The sequence below is a fragment of the Capra hircus genome, chromosome 29, assembly GCF_001704415.2.
Source record: "Capra hircus breed San Clemente chromosome 29, ASM170441v1, whole genome shotgun sequence".
NCBI lineage: Eukaryota > Metazoa > Chordata > Mammalia > Artiodactyla > Bovidae > Capra > Capra hircus.
The window spans coordinates 38436818-38462221 of NC_030836.1; the positions used below are offsets into that span (position 1 = coordinate 38436818).

General features: G+C 43.2%; 1 protein-coding gene across 1 annotated transcript; it reads right to left on the minus strand.

Annotated features, from left to right (window-relative positions):
• On the minus strand, positions 10423-19281 carry PAG-3 (pregnancy-associated glycoprotein-3). The gene is given in 9 exon segments (NM_001285554.1): positions 10423-10572; positions 12275-12373; positions 12461-12602; positions 14279-14395; positions 15320-15513; positions 16710-16828; positions 16927-17044; positions 18014-18164; positions 19229-19281. Coding segments are annotated over 9 exon segments (1143 nt in total).

Sequence of the window (25404 nt, forward strand, 5' to 3'; positions counted from 1 at the left end):
GTGACAGCCCTGACTTCTGGAAGCTATGGTCTAGTGTGGGTTTCAGAAACTCAAACAAGAACAAAGCAACATGGCAGGACAGTTTCAAGATGCTGTAAGGATACCTGGGATGGGAACCTAAATCAGTCCTGGTCTCAGGAGGTTGCTTGAAGCAGGGACAATCCTCTATCAGTTTCCTCATAAATGGGCCATGGTGCCAAGTTTCATGTAAAAGTGATTTATTTCAAATTCCTTCCAGAGAGCTTTCCCTTTTGATCCAGTGCTTAAGATGTGCATTTGAGTGTTTGGGAAGATTGCAAATGCCCCAGGGCAACTAAGCCGGTAATCCATATCTCTTGAGCATGAATGACCTAGGGCCTGTGATCTACATCAAGAGAAGCAAAGGATTTAAAAGCCAATGAACTGCAGTTACAGAGTAGCCCTTGCTTGCTGAAAATATAGAAGTCCTGAGCAGCAATGAAGGCCTGCTTCTGCTGCTAAGTCACTTCAGTCGTGTCCGACTCTGTGTGTCCCCATAGACGGCAGCCTACCAGGCTCCCCCGTCCCTGGGTTTCTCCAGGCAAGAACAGTGGAAAGGATAGCTATTTCATTCTCCAATGCATGCAAGTGAAAAGTGAAAGTGAAGTCGCTCAGTCGTGTCTGATCCTTAGCGACCCCATGCACTGCAGCCTTCCAGGCTCCTCCATTCATGGGATTTTCCAGGCAAGAGTACTGGAAGGAGGTGTCATTGCCTTCTCCGCAATGAACACCTAGTGTTGGCAAAATTAAAAAAAAAAATTAAAAAATAAAAGATTCTCCCAGAGAAATCAATGAGGTCTCAGGGGAAGCAGGACGTGAAAAAGGATTAAATCAGTCTGGGTCTGATATCATGGAAGTCATGGAGAGGGAAGCTACAGCTTGTTTTCACAGTGAACATGGGATATAAGTTGTGCCTCAAACATGTCCCAACTCATGGCTATGGAGCTGGGATTTCACTTTCCCACTAGTGCCTTCCTCTCATCCTTCAATTAACACCCAGCTGGTGTCTCCAGCCCTTCTATTAGATCCTCCAAAGACAAATCAAAGGTGACACTGGAAGCAAAAGGCACCAAAGCTCAGGAAAATGCAACCTCAGATAATGTTTAGATTTCTGCACCCAGTCTGCATTCTCCAGCATCATATCTGAAATCCTGCAAGTCTAAAGAACTCCATGGGTCTCTACATGTAAGCATTTTTTTTTTAATTTGGCTTTTAATTTATATAGGAGTGTAGTTGATTTACAGCACTGTATTAATACTAGTTGTATGGGAAATTAATTTCCTTATACATACACATGTATCAATTGTTTCTTAGATTCTTTTCCCATACAGGATATTACAGACTATTAAGCAGAATTCCTGTGCAATACAGTAGGTCTTTGTTGATTATCTATTAAATAAAGTAGTATACATAAGTTAATCTCAAATTCTCAATTTGTCCCTCTCCCACTTTTCCACACTGGCAACTATAACTATTGTTTTGATGGAGGGAAGTGTCTATAGGCACTTTTTGGATCAGGGTCTGTGCTTGTGAGAGTGGAGTGGCCAGGGAAAGCAAGCCTGAGAGAGACTCATTTGAGATGATGGTAAATGTTGAGAAGGACCTGGCCATGCAAAAAGCTGGGAGAAAAACATTGTAGATGTGGGAAGTAGCCTCTGCTAAACCAATGTAACCAAATTTAATGAATGGCTACCCTCCCACTGCCAATCTTCCTTCCATGCTTGGAACCTGGCCTACAGGTCAACCACCATGACCTCATCCCATGCTTCACTTGTGAGTTAGCAGCAATGAACCATGTCAGCCTTTCCAAGAAGGGAGAACCTGGGGTTATCACGATGCTGAACATGCTCTGGACTTGTCCACAAACTGGTTATCACCATGAGAGTCAGGTGCCAGGGGCACCACCGATGCCTCTGACTATCTCCATATACTTGTTCTCAGAAGTAGAAATGCCAGGGAACTGATATGGCAAAGAAACAAGTAATGACTTTTGTTTCATCTTGCCCTGTGTGATTCCCAGAGCCCTTTGACCACACTGCTCTCTGCCCAAAACTCTTTCCTCTTTTGCTTCTTCAAAGATGGCTTGTGAATAACATCAGCACCTGACTGTGAAGCCTGGTGGCTGGAACTCAACTCACAGTCAGCTGAGACCCAGAGATGTCCAGCTTTGTCCTGTGTTTCTGTCCTTTTTCTCCAACCAGATTCATAAAGCAAAGTACCTACAAAATATAAGGGTGATTGCAATTCTCTCAAGGCCTTTGAATCTCCAAGGTGTATTTGGAGCATCAAAGTGGGAACACATCCCCTGCATCCAGGCTAGTCTCAGACCCTGACCTCGCTCAGCCAGTGGTTCCCCGAGGAAACATAAGACACATATCTAAGTTGCCAGAAACTTAAGAAGATAAAGCTTCTCGCGTGAATGCAGGTTAATGTTGCCCAGTCAGCCAAGGGTCTGTCTTGTGTGAGGGAGGAGAGGGAGATCTGGGGATCTGAGTTGGGAGTGAGTCAGTCACCACCTGCATGATGACCTCCTAGGGTCACTACAGCTTGGGTTCTCTCACTGTTCCTGAAACCCAGAAGAAACAACCCTGAATATTCCATTCCTGCTGCTACATGGAGGCAGGTCTGCTGATAAAATCGGAGCCAGATTTGAGGGGCAACGTGAAAGAAACTTCCACTCTGGTGCTTTCAGACATCTGAGAGCTACCCAGCAGTGAATGCAATGGAGTTTTCTCTCATCTTTCCCTTCCTGGAAGTCTCCTAGCCTGGGAACCAGAGTTCCTGGGTCCCATGTCTTCACTAAATTACCTGCAGCTAAGATGAGTCATACAGCTCAGGGTTCAGTTTCCCAATTTTTGGGTGAGGGAAACTTGACATGCACCAGAACATTTGTTCCAGAATGAGGTTCAATGCCAATCAGTGGACAAGTGGCTCAGAGGTGGCTGTTGCTGAGGATGATGAGGTGCCTCTGGTGGGCAGGGAGATGTAACTGTCTGGTGATGTTCATGGGTCCTGGTCTCAGGACTGAGAGTGGTAGACCACTTGGCACACAGCTGCTGTGCCATAGAGTACCTTAGAGGCCTTGTGCACTGGAACTTACCATCATTTGGATTCTGTGGGATGAGATCAGGTAATTATAAATCAGAAGTTAGCAATGGGGATTCTTGTAGATTCCTCAGCAGAAACCCAAATTAGGCTGATGAATCATCTCTCCAAAAAACTCTGGGAACTAGATATGCCAGGACTCTTAGACAAATTTTGTAGTATTATAAATACTACTTAAAGTAGGTCATCTTTTGGATGACCTGCCATTTGCTCTCTGGCTTAGGATGATACCCACAGTTAGAGTGGAATCAAAGGGCCTCTGGGGGACGCTGTCCCTCTCCCTGTGACTCATTAGCAGTGAGTACAGCCCTCTCCCCTCCACATCTGGAGCAGGAATTCCAGCAGGAAGGACGTGACCTCCAAGTTTAAACGGAAGTCTCAAGAAAGTCTTGCCCTCACGTAGGCACTATTCTTTTTCCCAATGGTTTTTTTCCTTCTCTCCTGGGTCCTATGCAAGCTGTCCACCTCCTGGTTACTGGGTTCTGAATTCCTTTGCCCTTCTCTTGTAGATATCTAGGCAGTCAAACTTGTGGTTCCCTCCCTACCCAGGCCCAATCCCTCACCTGAAGATGGCACTAAAGAAGGGAAAACCGAGACTGGTCTTCCCAGTTTATTCTTTATAAAAATGTCCACATTCCTTCTGCTTCCAGACCCTGTCCTGAGTCATCAACATCGTCAGCTAGATGACTCAGCTTAGAAGAGGAACGGAGATGCAGATTGGGGATGAGGGTGGTAAGGGTGTTAGGTGTGGGGGACAGTTTTCAGATGATAAGAGATGAGTTGGAGTAAGGATCATGTGGTCCTCCAACCACTCATTCATTTAGGACCTGCCTGAATCTATTATCTTGGGCTCCTCAGGGTATCACTAAGAGAGAAACTTCAAAATGGACTTTCGATAAACTTCTTACTGCAAAATAATTTCAAACATAACAAATATAGGAAAGAAGAGTATCATGAATCATATATTTCATCATTCATCAACAATAACTACAAAACTAACTTCTTAGTCCCACAGGTTGTCATAGACTGGAGACTATGCAACATCAAGGTGGTGGCCAGTTGAGTTCCCAGTGAAGACATTCTTGACTTGCATCAGTCTTTCTCTTCTTGCTATGTTCTCACATATGGTGGCAGAAGGGAAGGAAGAAGAAGGAGAATAAGAGAGAAAACGAAGGAGAGGCTAATCCCATCATGAGGGATCACCATAAAAATCCCATGTCAACCTGGGTACATCTTTAAGTCCATACTTCTCATCACCATCACTTTGGGAGTCAAGGGTGGACACAATTCAATCCAGAGCAGCTATGCATAGCATAGCAGCTATCTGCTTTTACATCAACACAGACTATCATTTCATTCTCTCTTTGAAGGTTTACTCATTTTACCTGAAGTATTTTAGGTACAAGTTGAACATTTCACCAAATGTACACAATGAGTGTTTGTGGTAGAATGATAGGATATGAAAAAAATGCTCTTTTGTGCCCCATAAAATGAACATTTTATATCCAGTCCATGTGCAAATTTCCCTGATTCTCAAAAAGCAGATGTCTTTTCAGTTTTTTGAAAGAATGTAGTCATATGTTTCACTTAGTTGTTCTCCTTTAAGACAAAATAACTTTTCCTCTCCCAATTTTGATGTCATTTATTTGTTCAGAAACAGGGAGGAAGCAAGGCGGTTTGTCTTACAGAATGTCCCACTATTGGTTTTAGAGCAAAAGTCCACAATACCAGCACAGTGGGTCAGGACCAGTACCAGGCCTTGGTCTGTTAGGAACCAGACCTCCACAGACGGAGGTGAGCTGCAGTCCAGTGAGTGAAGCTTCATCTATATTACAGCTGCTCCCCATCACTTTCTCATCATTCCCAGAAGGGAAAGTCTAGCTTGTTTTCCTGGAACTGTTTGTAGTTACATAACCTATGTTTAATAGAAACAAAAATAGCTTAAATATTGATGATTATCTTCCTTTCTCAGTGCTCAGAATGGTGAGTTATTGTCCTAGCAGTCTATCACAGTGACAAATTACATGTTTCCTGTTAACATTTGGACACATTCGGCCAGTTTAAAATTCAATATTGAAAAACTAAGATCATGGGATCCAGCCCCATCCTTCATGGCAAATAGAAGGATAAAATGTGGAAGCACTGACATATTTCTTCATCTTAGCCTCTAAAACCGCTGTGGATGGTGCCTACAGCCATGAAATAAGAAGACATTAGCTTCTTGGCAGGAAAGCTATGAGAAAGATAAACAGTGTGTTGAGAAGCAGAAACATCATTCTGCCCAACAAACTGGTAGATGTTTGGCCTTTTCATTTGGATTCCTAAACGTTCTGCCCAGTCCCCTCTGGTCTTTGAAGTCCCTCAGTTTTCTGGTCCTTCATGATTCCCAAGATTATTTTGTCCATTTCTCTACCCAGTCCTGAAATCAGCCATCTCTTTAAGATTGTCTGATAGGAAATGTATTTAGAAGCTACATGTTAAACCTCAGAATAGTCACTGTCATCAAGTTGTCACTGCTTCTAGGCTTTACAGTGTTCGGAGGAGGAAGTACACTTTTTCCTTAAAGTTAAAATAAAAGGGAATATAATTAGTTGTTACAAACTTATGCTTTCAGTTCAATATTTAAGACAGCAGGGTTTAAACTTGTATATGCTATGTGTGAACCTATTTTTATAGCCACTGAAAGGCTTACTTTAAAACAATAGTTTTAATTCTTGTCTTGCTTTTACCTGTTAACATCCATACGATTCTGTCACAATAAAATAAACAATATGAGGAACAATAAGCTGTTGAATTATTGCTTCCCTCAGCTGCAATGGCAGTGCAGATGTATGGCAGCTCCAACAGCAGCCCAGAAGCGTGGCGTAGAGGCATTACCCCAAGAAAAAATTAGGGGTGGCAGTCAAGAGGAGCTACCCTACTTCCAAGGTAAGGAGCAGCGACTGTGCTTTGCTGGAGAAGCAGTGAAGAGATAACCCATGTCCAAGGTAAGAGAAACCCAAGTAAGGTGGTAGGTGCTGAGAGAGGGCATCAGAGGGCAGACAGACTGAAACCACATTCACAGACAACTAGCCAATCTGTCACACGGACAACAACCTTGTCTAACTCAATGAAACTAAGCCATGCCATTTGGGGCCACCCTAGATGGATGGGTCATGGTGGAGAGGTCTGACAGAATGTGGTCCACTGGAGAAGGGAATGGCAAACCATTTCAGTATTCTTGCCTTGAGAACCCCATTAAAAGTATGATAAACAAAAAGATAGGACACTGAAAAATGAACTCCCCAGGTCGATAGGTGCCCAATATGCTACTGGAGATCAGTGGAGAAATAACTCCAGAAAGAATGAAAGGATGGAGCCAAAGCAAAACAACACACAGTTGTGAGTGGGACTGGTGATAGAAGCAAGATTTGATGCTATAGAGAGCAATATTGCATAGGAACCTGGATTGTTAGGTCCATGAATCAAAGCAAATTGGAAGTGGTCAAACAGGAGATGACAAGAGTGAACATAGACATTCTAAGAATCAGCGAACTAAGATGGACTGGAATGGGTGAATTTAACTCAGATGACCATTATATCTACTACTGTGGGAAGGAATCCCTTAGAAGAAGTGGAGTAGACATCATGATCAATGAGAGTCTGAAATGCAGTACTTGGATGTAGTCTCAAAAACGGCAGTATGATCTCTGTTCATTTCCAAGGCAAACTATTCAATACAACGGTAATCCAAGTCTATGCCCCGATCAGTAAGGCTGAAGAAGCTGAAGTTCAACAGTTCTGTGAAGACCTACAAGACCTTCTAGAACTAACACCCAAAAAAGACGTAATTTTCATTTTAGGGGACTGGAATGCAAAAGTAGGAGTCAAGAAACACCAGGGGGAACACAAATTTAGCCTTGGAGTACAGAAGGAAGCAGTGCAAAGGCGTTCTGCCAAGAGAACACACTGGTCATAGCAAACACCTTCTTCCAACAACACAAAAGAAGATTCTACACATGCACATCACCAGATGGTTGGCACCAAAATCAAACTGATTATATTCTTTGTTGCCAAAGATGGAGAAGCTCTATACAGTCAGCAAAAACAAGACTGGGAGATGACGGTGGCTCAAATCATGAACTCCTTATTGCTAAATTCAGACTGAAATTGAAGAAAGTAGAGAAAAGCCCTAGACCATTCGGGTATGACCTAAATCAAATCCCTTAGGACTATACAGTGGAAGTGAGAAATTGTTTTGTGGGACTAGATCTAATAGACAGAGTGCCTGATGAACAATGGACAGAGGTTCATGACATTGTACAGGAGACAGGAATCTAGACCTTCCCCTAGAAAAAGAAATGCAAAAAAGCAAACTGACTGTCTGAGGCCTGAGATAGCTGTGAAAAGAAGGGAAGCAAAAAGCAAAGGAGAAAAACAAAGATATACCTATTTGAATGCAGAGTTGGAAAGAATAGCAAAGAGAGATAAGAAAGCCTTCCTCAGCGATCAATGCAAAAAAATATAGGAAAATCAATAGAATGGGAAAGACTAGAGATCTCTTCAAGAAAAGTAGAGATACCAAGGGAATATTTCATGAAAGATGAGCTCAATAAAGGACAGAAATGGTATGTGCCTAACAGAAGCAGAAGATATTAAGAAGAGATGGCAAGAATACACCGAAGAACAGTACAAAAAAGATCTTCATGACCCAGATAATCACAATGGTGTGATCACTCACCTAGAGCCAGACATCCTGGAATGTGAAGTCAAATGTGCCTCAGGAAGCATCACTGCGAACAAAGCTAGTGGACTTGATGGAATTCCAGTTAAGCTATTTCAAATACTGAAAGATGATGCTGTGAAAGTGCTGCACTCAAAATGCCAGCATAATTGGAAAACTCAGCAGTGGCCACAGGATGGACAAGGTCAGTTTTCATTGTAATCACAAAGAAAGGCAGTGCCAAACAATTCTCAAACTACAGCACAATTGCACTCATCTCACAAGCTAGTAAAGTAATGCTTAAAATTCTCCAAGCCAGTCTTTAGCAATACGTGAACCATGAACTTCCACATGATCAAGCTGGTTTTAGAAAAGGCAGAGGAACCAGAGATCATATTGCCGACATCTGATGGATTATGAAAAAAGCAAGATATTGCAGGAAAACACCTAATTCTGCTCTACTAACTATGTCAAAGCCTTTGACTGTGTGGATCAGAATAAAATGTGGAACATTCTTAAAGAGATGGGAATACCAGACTACCTGACCTGCCTCTTGAGAAACCTGTCATGAAGCAACAGTTAGAACTAGACATGGAACAACAAACTGGTTCCAAGAGGAAAGGAGTATGTCAAGGCTATATATTATCACCCTGCTTATTTAAATTATATTCAGAGTACATCATGAAAGTGTGGGCTGGAGGAAGCACAGGCTGGAATCAAGATTTCTGGGAGAAATATCAATAGCCTCAGATACGCACATGACACCACACTATTGCAGAAAGTGAAGAACAATAAAGTACCTCTTGATGAAGGTGAAACAGGAGAGTTAAAAGTTGGCTTAAAGCTCAAATTTAGAAAACTCAGATCATGGCATCTGGTCCCATCACTGCATGGCCAATAGATGGGGAAATGGTGGACACAGTGATTGACCTCATTTTTCTGGGCTCCAAAATCACTGCAGATGGTGATTGCAGCCATGAAATTAAAAGACGTTTACACCTTGGAAGGAAAGGTGAGACCAATCTAGACAGCATATTGAAAAGCAGAGACATTACTATGTCAACAAAGGTCTGTATAGTCAAGGCTAAGGTTTTTCCAGGGGTCATGTATGGAGATGTGAGATGTGAGATGTGAGATTTGGACCATAAAGAAAGCTGAGCCCCGAAGAATTGATGCTTCTGAATGGTGGTGTTGAAGAAGACTCTTATGTGTCCCTTGCACTGCAATGAGATGCAACCAGCCCATCCTAAAGGAAATCAGTCCTGAATGTTCACTGGAAAGGACTGATGTTGAAGCTGAAACTGCAATACTTGGCCATTTGATGTATACAACAAGGAGATCAAACCAGTAAATCTGAAAGAAAATCAAACTGTGACCCCTGCTGACTCAGCTGAGGCATCTACTGAGGGCCTCCAGGTGGAAAGAATGGATTCTTCCACTGCAAAAGAGCCTAATCATGGTAGCTCCAAGCAAACAGTTTGTAGCTCCACTCCTGGAGGAAGCTCACAAAGTCTGAATGCTCTGTGTACCCTGGGTTCCATGATACATGCGTTGCATTCTCCCCAACAGCACTGGAGGCCAAGGAAGGGGTATTCTGGGCCCTAGAGGAGGGGGATGGCTCAGGGATCCACTGGGGCCACCACTTACCATGTAGGACTGGAAAGGACAGAGCAGTCATATGTGACAGAGAGCTGGTGACTGGGATGTGGGAAGAAGAGGGAATCAGCTCTGCATGAAATACCTCACCCAACATCCACTGAAGGAGAAGCCCAGTGATAAGTTCATCTGAGATGGGATGAAGAGAGTCTATTTCATTACCCTTCTGAATGAAGAGGTGGTGGGGTTGGTGGTTCATCACAAACTCTTCCATGGCCTAGACCATCCCCCAGTCACTATCCTTGGGGCCTGCCTCTCCCCAGCTTCAGTAATGTAATTCTGAAGGAAATTAGCAATCACGTGTGCTGCTGAGTCAGGGCCAAAGACCATGTGAAGCCAGTCATAAGACCCTATGTCCCTGCCAGGATGGCTAATCTAGGGCTGTACATGTGAAATGAGGTGGGTGATTCAGAGAACACCCTTTAACTCTGATGTCTGCAATCTTTTTTCCTTACTAGGTGATGCCTTCAGGATTTAAAACCCTAGGGCAGGTAGCTTGAACTCCCTAACTAGGTGTAGAAGCCTTAAGGAAAAATTTGCCAGGCTAAGACCATCAAAGTAGAAGGGAAATAGCGAGGGTGAGAGAGATTTGATGACTTCTGATTTTTGGCTCCAGTCACTCAGATCTTTGTATTTGCTCTGAGTCTTGTATCCTAGATTCCCAGAATCATTTCAATGAGTCTACCCTTTCCTTGAAGCTAGTTGGAATAGGGATCTTCTCAATTTTGATTCAGACTTGGTTCTAGATCCTTCACTTCCAGACACAAACAGAAGCAACATTTCTTTCAGCACCATTAAGAGTGAAACCCTTTATTCTTTACTGAGAATAGTGTGTACAAAACACCAAATACAGTTCACCAGCATCCTGGGCAGGAGTGCTCAAAGTGTGAGTATGTGTGTGTTAGGAATGGCCTTACTGATTCCTGAACCTCTCCAAGCATTTACACTGCTGGTGCCAGGCCAATCCTGTCATTTCCTCGATCAAAAACCGAGAAATACAGCCTCAGGAAGGGTTCACCCAGGACCCAGGACTCTGTAGATGTCCTCAGAGTTTTCTTTTTAAAGTTGGTATAACAGCGGCCTCTAGAATCCTTGGGAAGTCAGAGAAACACACCAGTCAGCATGAGCCCTTACCGGTGACTCCCCCCAATATCCAGACCCAGCAAAATTTTTTTTTTATTTCCCTCTTTCGGTAAGTATCAAGGGGTTTTCTCAGCAGCAGGCGATATGAGAGTTCATCCAGAACCAAAGAGGGCCAAGACATCAGGTTGTCATGAGGAAGGGTGTGGTGGATGGAGGACTGGGAGTTGGGGAAACAGAGGAATGAAAAACAACAAAGTCCTATTGTAGAGCATCAGGAACTATATTCAATATTCAGTGATATACCATATGAAAAATAATAAGAAAAAAAATATTTTTATGAGTATAGCTGAGTCACATTTTTGTGCAGCAAATCTTGTGCACTGAAGATTAGACACACTTCAATATAATTTATTTCAAAAAGAAAAAGTGTGTCCATAGCTCTCCTCATTCCCTGATTCTTTCCTTCTGACTCCTGCTCCTTATTTTCTCTGCAGAGAATGCTGGTTCTCCTCCTACATCCCCACAATCTGTACTTTATAAAAAAAAACAAACAAACTTTATTTTGTATTGGAGTATACCTGATTAACAATATTCTGAGTTTCAGGTAGACAGCAAAGGGACTCAACCGTATGTGTCTGAGTATCCTTGTCCCTAAGACACCTCTCCCATCCAGGCTGTCATATAACTGAGTGGAGTTCCCTGTGCTACAAAGTAACTCGATGTTGCTTATCCATCTTAAATAGAGCAGTGCCCACAACACTTTCTTAAACCCTTAACTCAGGAACTCTGAGAAGCCTCCTTCGGCCCACACTCACCCTGTTTGACCACTCCAGGGTTGGGTGGGTAACGTACTCTGGTTCCCCATTCCCACTGGTCAGTCTGTAGACCTCATCACCCCTAGTAAGTCCCAAGTGCCTTAGTGCAGAGTACCTTGAGATGTCATTTGCATAGAATCCAGTGCACTTTTGCCTAGAACTAAGCAACCCTCAAAATGCCTCAAAGAGTTTGTCATTTTAGAATTCCTGAAATTCCCTCTCTTCTTCAAAGCCTTCTTTGAGTCCATCAGCCTGCTCTGAACTCTCTCAGGGAGCTGACATGAAACCTCCACCCTGTGCCAGGGCTGAGCAGTCACTGTTCACCCTTTATTCACCTTAGTATCCAACCTCCCCACTGAGCGGTCATGTTCGGGTACCCCAACTGACAAAGGAGGCACCAGTTCAGAGCAATGGGAAGATGGAACCGAGGACTAGGCTGACCATGTAATTTATCATTCAAACCAGAAATATCTTGAGATGTAAGGCAGACTGTTAATTTATGTTGGGACTTCACACTTGGACTGTCCCCCGCCATTCTCCTTGTAACATGGCCTATTTCAGGGACTACTAGAGCTGAATTTCATGTTCATGCACCTAAGGGTTAAGATTGAATTCAAGCTCTTTTAGGACTAAGGACCTTAATGTTCCCCTATCCCTGACTCCCACCATGCCATATGGTGTGGTATCTCCACATTTATTTCAGGAAAATCAGTGTCCCAAACAGCCCTTTACTCACAAGTGATTGGTACTGTGGGAGGCACTGGCCCAGCCACAGGGATCAGCAGCATCTGAAATGGTGTGACATGGCCTCCAGAGGGTGCCCTCCTCCCAGCAGCAGCCCAAGGGTTCCTGCAAGCTCCAGTTTGAGAACCAACCCTCAGTATTGTCCCCTCACCTTGAGGATGTAGGCTCGACCTGGCACTGGGTAGTTGATGCCATTGATGGTGAAGATAATAGGGGGCAGAATATTGACCACAGAACATGGAACGTAGTGCTGTTAGAGAGAGAGGGTGAGAGGTTGGCTATGGAGATCCTTGTTGTGTGTGGAAACAGGGAGTGACCCAGGGGCGTGAGCCTTCACCGTGGATCCCTGTGGCATGGTGCCTATCAGGTTCTGTACGTTATCGACCAGTCTTCCTGGGCCTTGGATAAGTGATGACCCGGTGTCCAAAAGGGCCGTGCAGCCATCAGCACAAGCAATAACCTCTCCTCTCATGGTGATGCTGAGAGACAATGGAAGAAAGCGGGCATCAAGGTCACTCTGAGTCTCCCCAGAATTGTCCCCTTCCTGACTGTCTCCTAAACAGCACTTTGTCTCTTGCTCTCTTTTACTTTGCTCTCAACACAGCTCTTTTCCTGATATCCTCAAATGTAGTACTTGAATACACCAAGATCTTTTGTACCTTGACACAAGCTGTCTTCCTTCCTAGAAGACTCCACTTCCCTTTCACTAGCAAATTTCTTCTCATCTTCCTGATTCCACCTTAATTGTATTGTAGTCTTTCCTCTAGTGTTTATCAGTCTCCTGTCTTGGTCGCTCTCTGTAGACACTTCCTCCTCACTGTTGTTGCTGGTGCTGCTGCTAAATCACTTCAGTCATGTCCGACTCTTTGTGACCTCATAGAGAGCAGCCCACCAGGCTCTGCCATCCCTGGGATTTTCCAGGCAAAGTACTTTAGTGGGTTGCCATTGCCTTCTCCTCCTCATGTCTAGCATGTACCAAAATCACAATTCACTATCTGGGCGAGTCACTTCATGTACATCTGCCTTCTTAAATGTGAGGGCGAGTTTTATTCTCCTTGCCTCCCTAAGGTGCCTGGCACACAGTAGATGCCCAATACTTTTCTTTTCAATGATTGAATGAAGACTGAGAAAACAATAAGAAATCTCCAGAGAGCTCTATCTGGTGGGGAACAAATAATGGGTCACACACAGAGTGAAGATGGAGATTCGCAGGGGCAGCAGATTCTCATAGTAGAGGGAGAGAGGGGCTCCTCTGGGAGAGAGTGTCTCCCAGCACTGTTCCTACAACCAGCTCAGACCCTGAGACTCTGGCCAGGAAATACATGACTAGCCCACAAAAACTCCAAAGTAGAGGTCAGCTTTTGTCTGAGGGTATCACACAGAATCCTGTCAATTATGCCTCTTGTCCTCAGGTCACTCCTGGATCCCACATTCCTGATTCTCTGTTATAGCCCCTGCCTCATTGTGTGCCCATGAACATGGTGGTGCATTTTGTATTAGTTGCTTTCACGTCTTAAGACTGCAGCCAACCTCTTTCCACTGCTGGGTAGCTGCTCCCTAAGCAAACCAGTTTCCCCCATTTTCTCAGGACTGTCCCTGTTTTTAAAATGACATTTATCTGTACTGAGAACTTCCTATGTCCTAAGTAGCCCTAGACAGTTGGTCATCTTATCATAACTCTGTTCAGGCTAGTCAAATTCTCCCTGATCCTCTGTTCTCCATACTGTAGAGTCCTCTAAACATGTTCCCCCCACCCGGAAGGGCAGTGGGTGCAGCCCTCTCCCAGCTGCACAGACCTCTCTGGACCATTTTAGGACCCTGGTTAAAGCCTTGCTCAGAAGGCCTGGGGATTATGAACCCACGGGTTGTTTGTGTATTTGTGTACTTGTGTGTTTGTTTGTATGTGCGTTTGTATGTGTCTCTGTGTGTGCTTGTGTGTCTCTGACTAGCGATGCATGTTTTTATGTGTCTCTGTGTTGGTTTATATGTGCCTGCTTGTATGTTTCCAAGTGTCTGTGTGGCCATCTGTGTCGTTTTTGGTGGTTTATATGTCTGTGTGACTGTATGTCTAAGAATGCATTTATGTGTGTCTGCCTGTGTCCATGTACATTAGTGGGAGCATCACTGGGGCTGACCCTCAGAGGGAGAGGCTTACCGGTCTACACGTACACTCCAGTCGCCTGCTTTGACCAATGGTACCCAGTTGAGCTCTTCCTTGTAGTAGCGGTGGTCCACCCCACCAAACATCACCACACTGCCCTCCTGCTCATCTCTGTAGAGAGAAGTGAGGGGAGTATCCTTGGAGGACAGTAACAACAGCACTGTGTGAGAGCTGTGATGGTCCACCCATTAAGGCCCTAATAAGGTCCCCATGTGCAGATGCAGAAATGGCATCTAGGAGAGATAGAGATCCAGACTGAGGTCTGTTGCTGTCTCATGAGTGGCACAGAGGATGTTAGAAGCTGAATCACTTGTCTGAGCTCCACCCACTATGTCTTCTGAAGACACCTTGGACCTTCAGTGACCTGAGTGCTCAGACACTCTCAGAGGAGAGGGTGCTGAAGTGTTTTGGCTTTTCCCTTGTCCACCTTGTCATTTTTCAGGACAATCAAGGCCTGGGGGTTCTAAGGGTGTGGGTTCAGGTCACCCAGAGTTGGCTCCACTGGCCTGTGACCTCCACTGTCCAAAGGACCCCACATTCAGAAAGGACCCCACCTCTGAACTCCCTGTTTATAAATGGCTAATATTTCTTGAACAAAGGGGTTCGACAGTTTTGTGTCCCACACTTTCATTTCTCACTGGCTTCACAAATTGGATAGCTGATCCTGGGCTCCCTTTTAAATGCTAATGAGGAAGGAAAGATATCCACCATCCTTTTCCTTCCTTCCTTAACAAATTCATAATCAAATCATAATGCTTTTTCCTCCAAATTGTTTCTGGTTGCCTTCCTTTTGCCTCCTTCCTATCTCACCCCCCTAGACCAAGTTACTGGTCTTGAGCCCAGGAGTACGTTCGTGTTCCAATAAAATTTTATTTATAAAAGCAAGTGATGAAGCCAGGTAGGGACCTGGGGCCATAGTTATCCTTGGATATTTTTCTCTCAGGATACTTCTTTATCAAGTGTTCAATAATTTTTATGCAACTGAAAGCATCTTACAGCTAATTTGGAGAAAGGAATTGTCCATCTCAGACTTACTTGCTCAAGTAGAAGGCAAAAACAGGCTCAGAAATGGCACCTTCATTTGTCAGCTTGTCAAAGATGGGAATGGTTTTGGAGACGGATAGGTTGGGGTAGTTCAAGCCCAAGACACCATCAAATTGTCTGTGCTCAAAACCAGATTCCACCATGCTTAGACCAAATGGCTGGTCAGTACTTACAAGGTCCCCAATCTGTGGGAGAGAAGAGTGTTCCCACTTACAAATACGTGAAGTGAGGCTAGGACTGGGCTGGACTGTATTTCCATTAGATCCTCAGAGAAGAATTGAGGCTGGGCTCTGTCTTTGGTTGCCCACAAACGGGTAGAGAAACATAGAAGGGGAATTTGGGTTCCATTTGAGAGAAGCTATGAATTCTAAATTATCTGCTCCTCTGAAAAACACCACCTGAGTGAGTTAAATTGGCCTCATGGCTTCTGTACAGGTGGGGCAACCAAGATTCAGGACAGGTCCCATTGGTGCCACCTTATGGACTAAACAATTCCGAGCTAAATAGCCTTCTCTTTGGCATTACTGTGACCTAGTGACAGGAATGGACTGAATTTTCTGTAAGGTACCATGCATTCTGCATCTGTCCAGGAAGACAGTAGCCGAAAACACAATCTTGCTTGCAGGGTTCTATGAAATTACTGCCTGGGGAATTCACTTTTGCGGATATGCGTATATTTCTGTGAGTGTGTATGAAAGAGAAAGAGAGAGGGGGGAACTACTCAAGTATTTTGGGGGAAGCAAGCCATAGATTTATTAGACTCTCAAGGGTTCTCTAGAGTGAGAACTCATTTATAAAGCCCCTTGATTTCTCAGGCCTCCAGTTTCCCACTCCTGATACATGAAGTCCTTGACTGCCTCCAGGGTCCCCAGATCTGTTTCATCCTGTCCCCAAACACCCCACAGCAACTTCAGGCCTAAAAAGCCAGCCTAACTCCACCTTTTATCACCTGTGTGCTCTCAGCAATGCCCTTGCTGTCTGGTCCTCAGTTACCTCATATGTCTCATGACCTAATCAGAGTAACTGCTTTGTGAGGTTGTTGCAGAATTAAACCAGTTATCACCTGAAAGTTGCTGGAACAGTCTGTTAATATAAATGTAGGTGCTTTTATCCCTCCTCGCTCTGAGCCAAATGAACCTTGAACTGCTCATGGCACAGGAGCTGCAAGTCCACAGCTCAAGCCACTCTCTGGGTTAGCTAATTTTGTTTGTTCGTGTGTCACCATGGGCACTGCCACTCCAGAGACATGACCCTGTGGATAAGATGGCCAAATTTTATGTGAGTTAGACTAGGAAGGGTCTTGCCAGATGGTCCTGAATCTGTTTTGTAAGTAGTGGTCACCTCATATCCAGTCCTGACTCAGCATTTGTTACACTGTTACCCGAACTGTGTCATGAACAACAACTCCTTTCATTTTCCCAGCTCCATACAGGATCCCGAACGTCTTATTGACACGCCGGAAGGTGGAAGACTGGCGATGTCTGAACCTAGCACGTGTAGCTGCAGACACAAGAGATGGGTGTCATCATGTTCCAAGGGTGGAAACAGGGCGGCAGGGTAAGTGAAAGATGGTCCGGGTAGGATGTGTCTGTACTCACAACAGCTTGAGCTCTTGCAAAAGATGGAGGGCACCCACAAGTCAGATGAAGCTGTGTCAAAGACAACCTGGAATTCCTGAGGAGGTGTTCCAATGGTGATGTTACCCACGTAGAATATCTACAGGGAGAATGAGGGAGTGGGTTAGTGCAGAACTGGCTATCCTCTATTCCCAAACTGATGCCTCCCTCTGGGTATCATATATCTTGAGAATACGTTCTAACCACCGTGTAGCTCACAGACTTTGATCACAGAGGTATCTGTATTTGATATATTTTTCCTGTGCTACATTGTATGCAAGATATGAACTCTATGACCAGACGTTGAAGTGGTACCTCCTTCATGGGAAGCCCAGAGGCATAATCACTGGGCCTCCAGGACTGCTGGACACTCAGGGAAGTCCTGGTGCCTTCATTTGAGGAGCTCTGTAGTCTCTTCAAACCAAGTTTCACATCCCCTTCTCCACGAGGTCCTTCTTGATCAACTCCAACCACTCCTTCTAAACTCAGACCACATCCAATCAACACCACGCTGGTGACCCTTTCAATTGACATGTATTTTTTCTTTGCCTATCTCTCAGGCTGTTATGGGCATTCTTGAAGACAAAATAAGCCCTTTTCTAATCTAAAAACAATAAGCATTGTGTTAGACTCTTATGACCATACACAAAATACAGGTTCAGTAACTTTTTCCTGCTGTCATTCTTGCATCTGTGGAAACTGAATTCCTCTACCTGGGGATTCACAAATGCTTTGCAGTTGGTTCTACCTTTTGATCAGTGATGGCTCACTCTCATCAATAACTGATTGGCTCAGTTTGTTCAGAAGGAACAATTGCCCTCAAACTAATGACACATTTTTGACACAGAAATGGATATTTACCTGCCACCTGGTAATTGACAGGCCCAGTCACAAAGACCAATTGAGGATGAGAGTGCCTTCTCCTCTGGCTGGGGTCCCTGTTTTCCATTGTCTCAGCCTCCTGCAGGAACCCCAAACCCAACATCCCTCCTAGCAACTCCAGATGAACTCCATGCTAAGCTAGAGAACCAGCAGGCACTGTGGAGCAATATCCTCCCGAAATACTCACATCTCTCATGTTTCTCAATGGGACAATAGTTACATTTGAATCACGAAAAGAAATCTGGGGCAGTCTGTAAGGATACTCCTTCAAGACATCGTTCAGCTTGTTTTTTCCACTGAGGGTTTTTCTCATGGTCTTCAGTCTCCTTAGAGGTACTCTTTGACCGAGCATTTGACAAAGAAAACAAAGAAGATGCTACAATTAACTGTTAGTGTTAATGTATAACTGTCATTTTAATGGCCCTGTGTGTTTTCTAATGATTTTTATGCAGCAGATTATTATCAGAGTTTTATTCATATACCATGGCAAAGACATAGATTTGAATACAGATTCTTTTCTGCAATCTTGGGTAAGCCATATGACCATGTGGTGTCTCAGTGTCCCCTTTGGCAAAATGGTGGAATGTAACAATACAAACCCTCCAAATAGAATATCTTGGGGATAAGTGAAGTGATGGATATAAGGCACCTGGTAAAAAGGAAGTCTCAACAATGACAGCCATTAACATTGCTGTTGTCATCCCACTCATTCCTCCTCAAAGACTCTCAAGGAAGGAGATAGAAGGGGACTCTTATTGTCTTTTACAACGGAGCAATTTGAAATGCAAGAGGTTTCTGAGTTGGCTGTGGTCACACTGCTTGTCAGATATAAGATAGTGTATCTTTCTCCAAGTTGAAAAAGAAGAGAGATTTGAAAGAATCCAAGATATAGGGAACAAGGAAGGGAAATTCAGAGGCTTGAGAAGGAAGTAAGAGTCAAATTAAAAATTAAAAAGAAAACAAAACAAAGAGAAATAGACTCCCAGTGACTTCCAAAGTGATGGAGAGACAAATGACAGTGATACAGAGATGCAGACATAGGCATATACACACTGAAATTGACAGGGAAAAAAGAGGACATGTTAAACAAAATTTAGAAAAGTGCTATTCCACAGAACCAGATCAACATCTGCATAGACTGTGCACTGAACAGTTGCAAGGAGTTGCATTTTCAACAGGTCATGACATGACTGGACCCCAAATGTTATGCAACCCAAATTTACACCAAGACCTTGGGATCCACAGTTCCTACAGCAAGTTACTTATCAATAAGTAATAGTTGAACTTTAAGACTCTTAGGGAAATATTCCATTCCCTTCTAAACCTGATGGGTGAAAGAATAATCAGATGAAAAAAAAATCCGATAAAGGAATATGATGTGACATACAATCCCGATACTTACTTGACTATGCACTCTGAGAAGGCCACCAGCCCAAAGAGCACAAGCCACTTCATGCTTCTCTCCTGCCTCCAAGTACTCAGGGAAGTTTGAGTTCTTAGCATGTAGTGGTGACCGGGAGCCCCAGTTATATATGCTCTGACCTACCTTAGTTTTCCCCTTCAGGCCACTAAAAGATCTGAAAAAACTACAAAGGTCTCGATAAAAACTACCTTCATCCATGTCCTTGATGAAAGGACTTTGAAGCTTTTCAGAATACAGAGAATTGAACTGTAATCTCTTCCTTGAATCTTAGCTGGAAAATCAAACTGATCTGCATGGACATCTAAGAAGATGGAGAACCTTACCTACTTGGAGAAAAAACTGCTAAGAACATCATGAAAATGGATAATGGAGGCCATGCTCGACATGTGTGGTTTCATGTCATCTTCCTAGCCACTTCATAAGATATGCATTGCTGTCTTCTTGGGAGAGGAGATTGCTAGGATGATAAGTTGTCAAAAGGCAAAGTGAAGACTTCAGCGACAGCCCAAGGACATACAACTGGCTTTAGGTAGTGGGTCTAATAGCAGACATAGGGGCACCTATGATGCCAGGCTGCATCAAAGATTTAGGGTAGACCAGTATTTCCATTACATGGTTTCAGTATTGGGAGAAATGTCATATGCATCCACAAGATGTTTTATATCATCCAACAACTGTACAAGGAAAAACTGTGTGTTAGGTTCTGGGTTAAAGGCTTCAAATTCAAAGTTGATCAAGACAAAGGGAGTCTTTATCTTAAGAGAGCTTGCAGTCTAGTTCTCACAAACTCATGGCCCCAGGAGGCAGGAGATATGATACTAGGACTAGGTGGCCATGTTGGAATCTGGCCAGCACAGGCCTTACCTATGGGAGCAGCCTTTCCTCCACTTCACTCGTGCTGGAAAGCAGGCCAGTTGGCCATGTTTTCAAGAGAATCAGAAGTTTGGATATTTATGTACAAGCTACTGATTTTAATGTTAGCATCTAATTTTATTTTCCAGAAAATAAGTGGGAACAATATCTCCACAGCGATGTGCTGGAATCAGCCTTCAGTCTCTGCAGTTTTTTGTTTCCTGCCTAGAGTTGGGAGTGCAGTGGGGACAGAGAGTAATTGAATACATGTTGGTTGATTTTAAAAGAGACTGACTGCATACTAAACATGCTGAATCATTGGAAAAGACCCTGATATTAGGAAAGACGGAATGCAAGAGGAGAAGTGGAAGACAGAGGATGAGATGGTTGGATAGCATCACCAAGTCGATGGACATGAGCTTGAGAAAGCGCTGGGAGTGATGCATAGGGACACCTGGCATGTTGCTGTCTGTGGCGTTGCAAAGAGACAGACACAACTGAAGGACTGAACTGAACTGAACAAATTGAGAACAAAGACTAACAAATCTAATTGCATCAAGTTGTCGACTAGCTACGTATAACAATACATTACTTAAGTGACTTTAAAATTCAGACTTATGACTCTACATTCAGAGTGGAATATCTTCTAAGGAAAAACAAAAACCATGCCCATCAAAACAAAACCAAAAAAAAAAAAAAAGAAAAAGAAAAGAAAAGAAAAAAAGGAAAGAATTCTGACACTATATGCAACAACTTCAATTCAATTCAGTTCCTCAGTCATGTTCAACTCTTATGAGTCCATGAACAGCAGCACACAAGGCCTCTTTGTCCACAACCAACTCCCAGAGTCCACACATATTCATGTCCCTTGAGTTGGTGATGCCATTCAACCGTCTCATTCTCTGTCATCCCCTTCTCCTCCTGCCTTCAATCTTTACCAACATCAGAACCTTTTCAAATGAATAAGCTTTTTGCATCAGGTGGCCAAGTATTGGTGTTTCAGCTTCAGCATCAGTCCTTCCAGTGAACATTCAGGACTGATTTCATTTAGGATGGACAGGTTGCATCTCCTTTCAGTCCAAGGGACACTCAAGAGTCTTCTCCAACACCACAGTTCAAAAGCATCAATTCTTCAGGGCTCAGCTTTCTTTATAGTCCAAATCTCACATCCATACATGACCACTGGAAAAACCATAGCCTTGACTACACGGACCTTTGTTGACATAGTAACATCGCTGCTTTTCAATATGCTGTCTAGATTAGTCTCAACTTTGCTTCCAAGGTGTAAACATCTATTAATTATATGCTGCAACCAACATCTGCAGTGATTTTGGAGCCCAGAAAAATCAAGTCAACCACTGTCTCCACTGTTTCCCCATCTGTTGGCCAAGAAGTGATGGGACTACATGCCATGATCTTACTTTTCTAAATGTTGAGCTTTAAGCCAAATTTTAACTCTCCTCTTTCACCTTCATCAAGAGGTACTTTATTCTTCTTCACCTTATGCAATAGGGTGGTGTTATCTGAATATCGGAGGCTATTGATATTTCTCCCGGCAATCTTGATTCCAGCCTGTGCTTCCTCCAGCCCAGCCTTTTCATGATGTACTCTGTATATAAGCTAAATAAGCAGCATAACAATATACAGCCTTGATGTAGTCCTTTCCTGTGTGGAACCAGTCTGTTGTTCCATGTCCAGTTCTAACTTCTGCTTCCTGATCTGCATACAGGTTTCTCAAGAGGCCATTCAGGTGGTCTAGTATTCCCATTTCTTTAAGAATTTTCCAGATTTTATTGTGATCCAAAAAGTCAAAAGCTTTGGCATAGTCAGTAGAGCAGAAGTAGGTGTTTTCCTGGAATTTCTTGCTTTTTTGATAATCCATTAGATGGTGGCAATATGATCTCTGGTTCCTCTGCCTTTTGTAAAAACCAGCTTGATCAACTGGAAGTTCATGATTCACATATTACTGAAGCCTGGCTTGGAGAATTTTGAGCATTACTTTACTAGCGTGTGAGATGATTGCAATTGTGTGGCAGTTAGAGTAATCTTTGGCACTGCCTTTCTTTAGGATTCCAATGAAAACTGACCTTGTCCAGTCCTGTGGCCACTACTGAGTTTTCCAAATTGCTGGCATATTGAGTGCAGCATTTTCACAGCATCATCTTTCAGGATTTGAAAAAGCTCAACTGGAATTCCATCACCTCCACTAGCTTTGTTCGTAGTGATGGTTCCTAAGGCCCTTTGACTTCACATTCTAGGATGTCTAGCTATAGGTGAGTGATCACACCATCATGATTATCTGGGTCGTGGAGATCTTTTTGTACAGTTCCTCTGTGTATTCTTGCCACCTCATCTTAATATCTTCTGCTTTTGTTAGGTCCATACCCTTTCTGTCCTTTATTGAGCTCATCTTTGCATGACATATTCCCTTGGTATCTCTACTTTTCTTGAAGTGATCGCTAATCTTTCCCATTCTATTGCTTTCCTCTATTTTTTGCATTGATCACTGAGGAAGACTTTCTTATCTCTCCTTGCTATTCTTCAGAACTCTGCATTCAAATGGATATATCTTTGCTTTTCTCTTTTGCTTTTTGCTTCCCTTGTTTTCACAACTGTCTGTAAAGCCTCCTCAGACAGCCAGTTTGCTTTTTTTGCATTTCATTTCCTTGGGGATGGTCTTGATTCCTGTCTCCTCTACAATGTCATGAACCTCCATCAATCGTTCATCAGGCACTCTGTCTATTAGATCTAGCCCTTTAAATCTATTTCTCACTTCCACTGTACAGTCCTAAGGGATTTGATTTAGGTCATACCTGAATGGTCTACTGCTTTTCTCCACTTTCTTCAATTTCAGTCTGAATTTGCCCATAAGGAGTTCATGATCTGAGCCACCATCAGCTCCCAGTCTTGTTTTTGCTGACTGTATAGAGCTTCTCCACCTTTGGCTGCAAAGAATATAATCAATCTGATTTTGGTGTCAACCATCTGGTGATGTCCATGTGTAGAGTTTTCTCCTGTGTTGTTGGAAGAAGGTGTTTGCAATGACCAGTGCATTCTCTTGGCAGAATGCCTTTGCCCTGCCTCATTCTGTACTCTGTGTGTTATTCCTGGTGTTTCTTGACTCTTACTTTTGCATTCCAGTCCCCTACTATGAGAATGATACCTTTTTTGGGTGTTAGTTCTAGAAGGTCTTGTAGGTCTTCATAGACCTGTTCAACATCAGCTTCTTCTGCCTTACTGTTCAGGGCCTATATTTGGATTACCGTGGTATTGAATAGTTCACCTTGGAAACAGAGATCATACTGTCATTTTTGAGATTGCATCCAAGTACTGCATTTTAGACTCTTTAGTTGACTATGATGTCTACTCCATTTCTTCTAAGGAATTCCTGCCCACAGTAGTAGATATAATGGTCATCTGATTTAAATTCACCCATTTCAGTTCATCTTAGTTTGCTGGTTTCTAGAAAGTCTGTGTCCACTCTTTTCTTCTCCTGTTTGACCACTTCGAATTTGCCTTGATTCATGGACCAAACTGTCCAGGTTCCTATGCAATATTGCTCTCTACAGCATTGAATCTTGCTTCTATCACCAGTCCTACCCACAGATGGGTTTTGTCTTTGCTTTGGTTCCATCTCTTTATTATTTCTGGCATAATTTATGCACTGATCTGCAGTAGCATATCGGGCACCTACCAACCTGGGGAGTTTACCTTTCAGTGTCCTATCTTTTTGCCTTATCATACTGTTCATGGGGCTCTCAAGGCAAGAATACTGAAGCAGTTTGCCATTCCCTTTTCCAGTGGACCACATTCTGTCAGACCTCTCCAACATGACCCATCTGTCTATGGTGGCCCAACACGGTATGACATAGTTTCATTGAGTTAAACAAGGCTGTGGTCCGTGTGACAGATTGGCTAGTTGTCTGTGAATGTGGTTTCAGTCTGTCTGCCCTCTCTCAGCGTCTACCATCTTACTTGGATTTCTCTTACCTTGGACATGGGGTATCACTTCACTGCTCTCCAGCAAAGCACAGCCACTGCTCCTTACTTGGAAGTAGGGTAGCTCCTCTTGGTTGATGCCTCTGAATTGGACGTGGAGTAGTTCATCTCTGCCACGCTTCTACACTGCCATTGTAGCTGTCATGAACCTACACTGCCATTGCAGCTGAGGCGAGCAAAAATCAACAATGTATTGTTCTCATATTGTTTCTGTTATTGTGACAGAATCATATCCTGTTATCAGGTAAAAGCAAGACGATAATTAAAACTAATGTTTTGAAGTAAACCTTTCAGTGGCTAGAAAAAGAAGTTCACACACAACATAAAGAAGTTTAATTCAAAGTCTGCTGTCTTAAATCTTTAACAGAAAACATGTTTGTACCAACTAATTGTAATTTATTTTAATTTTAAGGAAAATGTGTACTTCCTCCTCCGACCACTGTAAAGCCTAGAAGCAGTGAGAACTTGATGACAGTGACTATCCTGAGATCTAACATGCAGCTTCTAAATACATTTCCCATTAGATGATCTTAAAGAGATGGCTGATTTCTGGACTGAGTAAAGAAATGCAGAAAATAATCTTGGGAATCATGAAGGACAAGAAAACTGAGGGACTTCAAAGACCAGTGGGGACTGGACAGAATGTTTAGGAATCCAAATGAAAAGGCCAAACATCTACCAGTTTGCTGGGCAGAATGATGTTTCTGCTTCTCAACACACTATTTATCTTTCTCATAGCTTTCCTGCCAAGAAGCTAATGTCTTCTGATTTCATGGCTGCAGGCATCATTTACAGTGGTTTTAGAAGTTAAGATGAAGAAATCTGTCATTGCTTCCACCTTTTTTTCCTTCTATTTGCCATGAAGTATGGGGCTGGATCTCATGAACTTAGGTTTTTAATATTGAAATTTAAACTGGCTGAATGTGTCCAAATGTTAATAGACAACATCTAATTTGTCAGTGTGATAGACTGCTGGGACACCAACTCACCATTCTGAGCACTGAGAAAGGACAATAATCATCAATATTTAAGCTATTTTTGTTTCTATTAAGTATAGGTTCAGTTCAGTTCAGTCGCTCAGTCGTGTCTGACTCTTTGTGACCTCATGAATCACAGCACACCAGGCCTCCCTGTCCATCACTAACTCCCGAAGTTCACTCAGACTCACATCCATCGAGTCAGTGATGCCATCCAGCCATCTCATCCTCTCATCCATAAACATAGGTTATGTAACTACAAACAGTTCCAGGAAAACAAGCTAGACTGTCCCTTCTGGGGACGATGAGAGAGTGATGGGAAGCAGC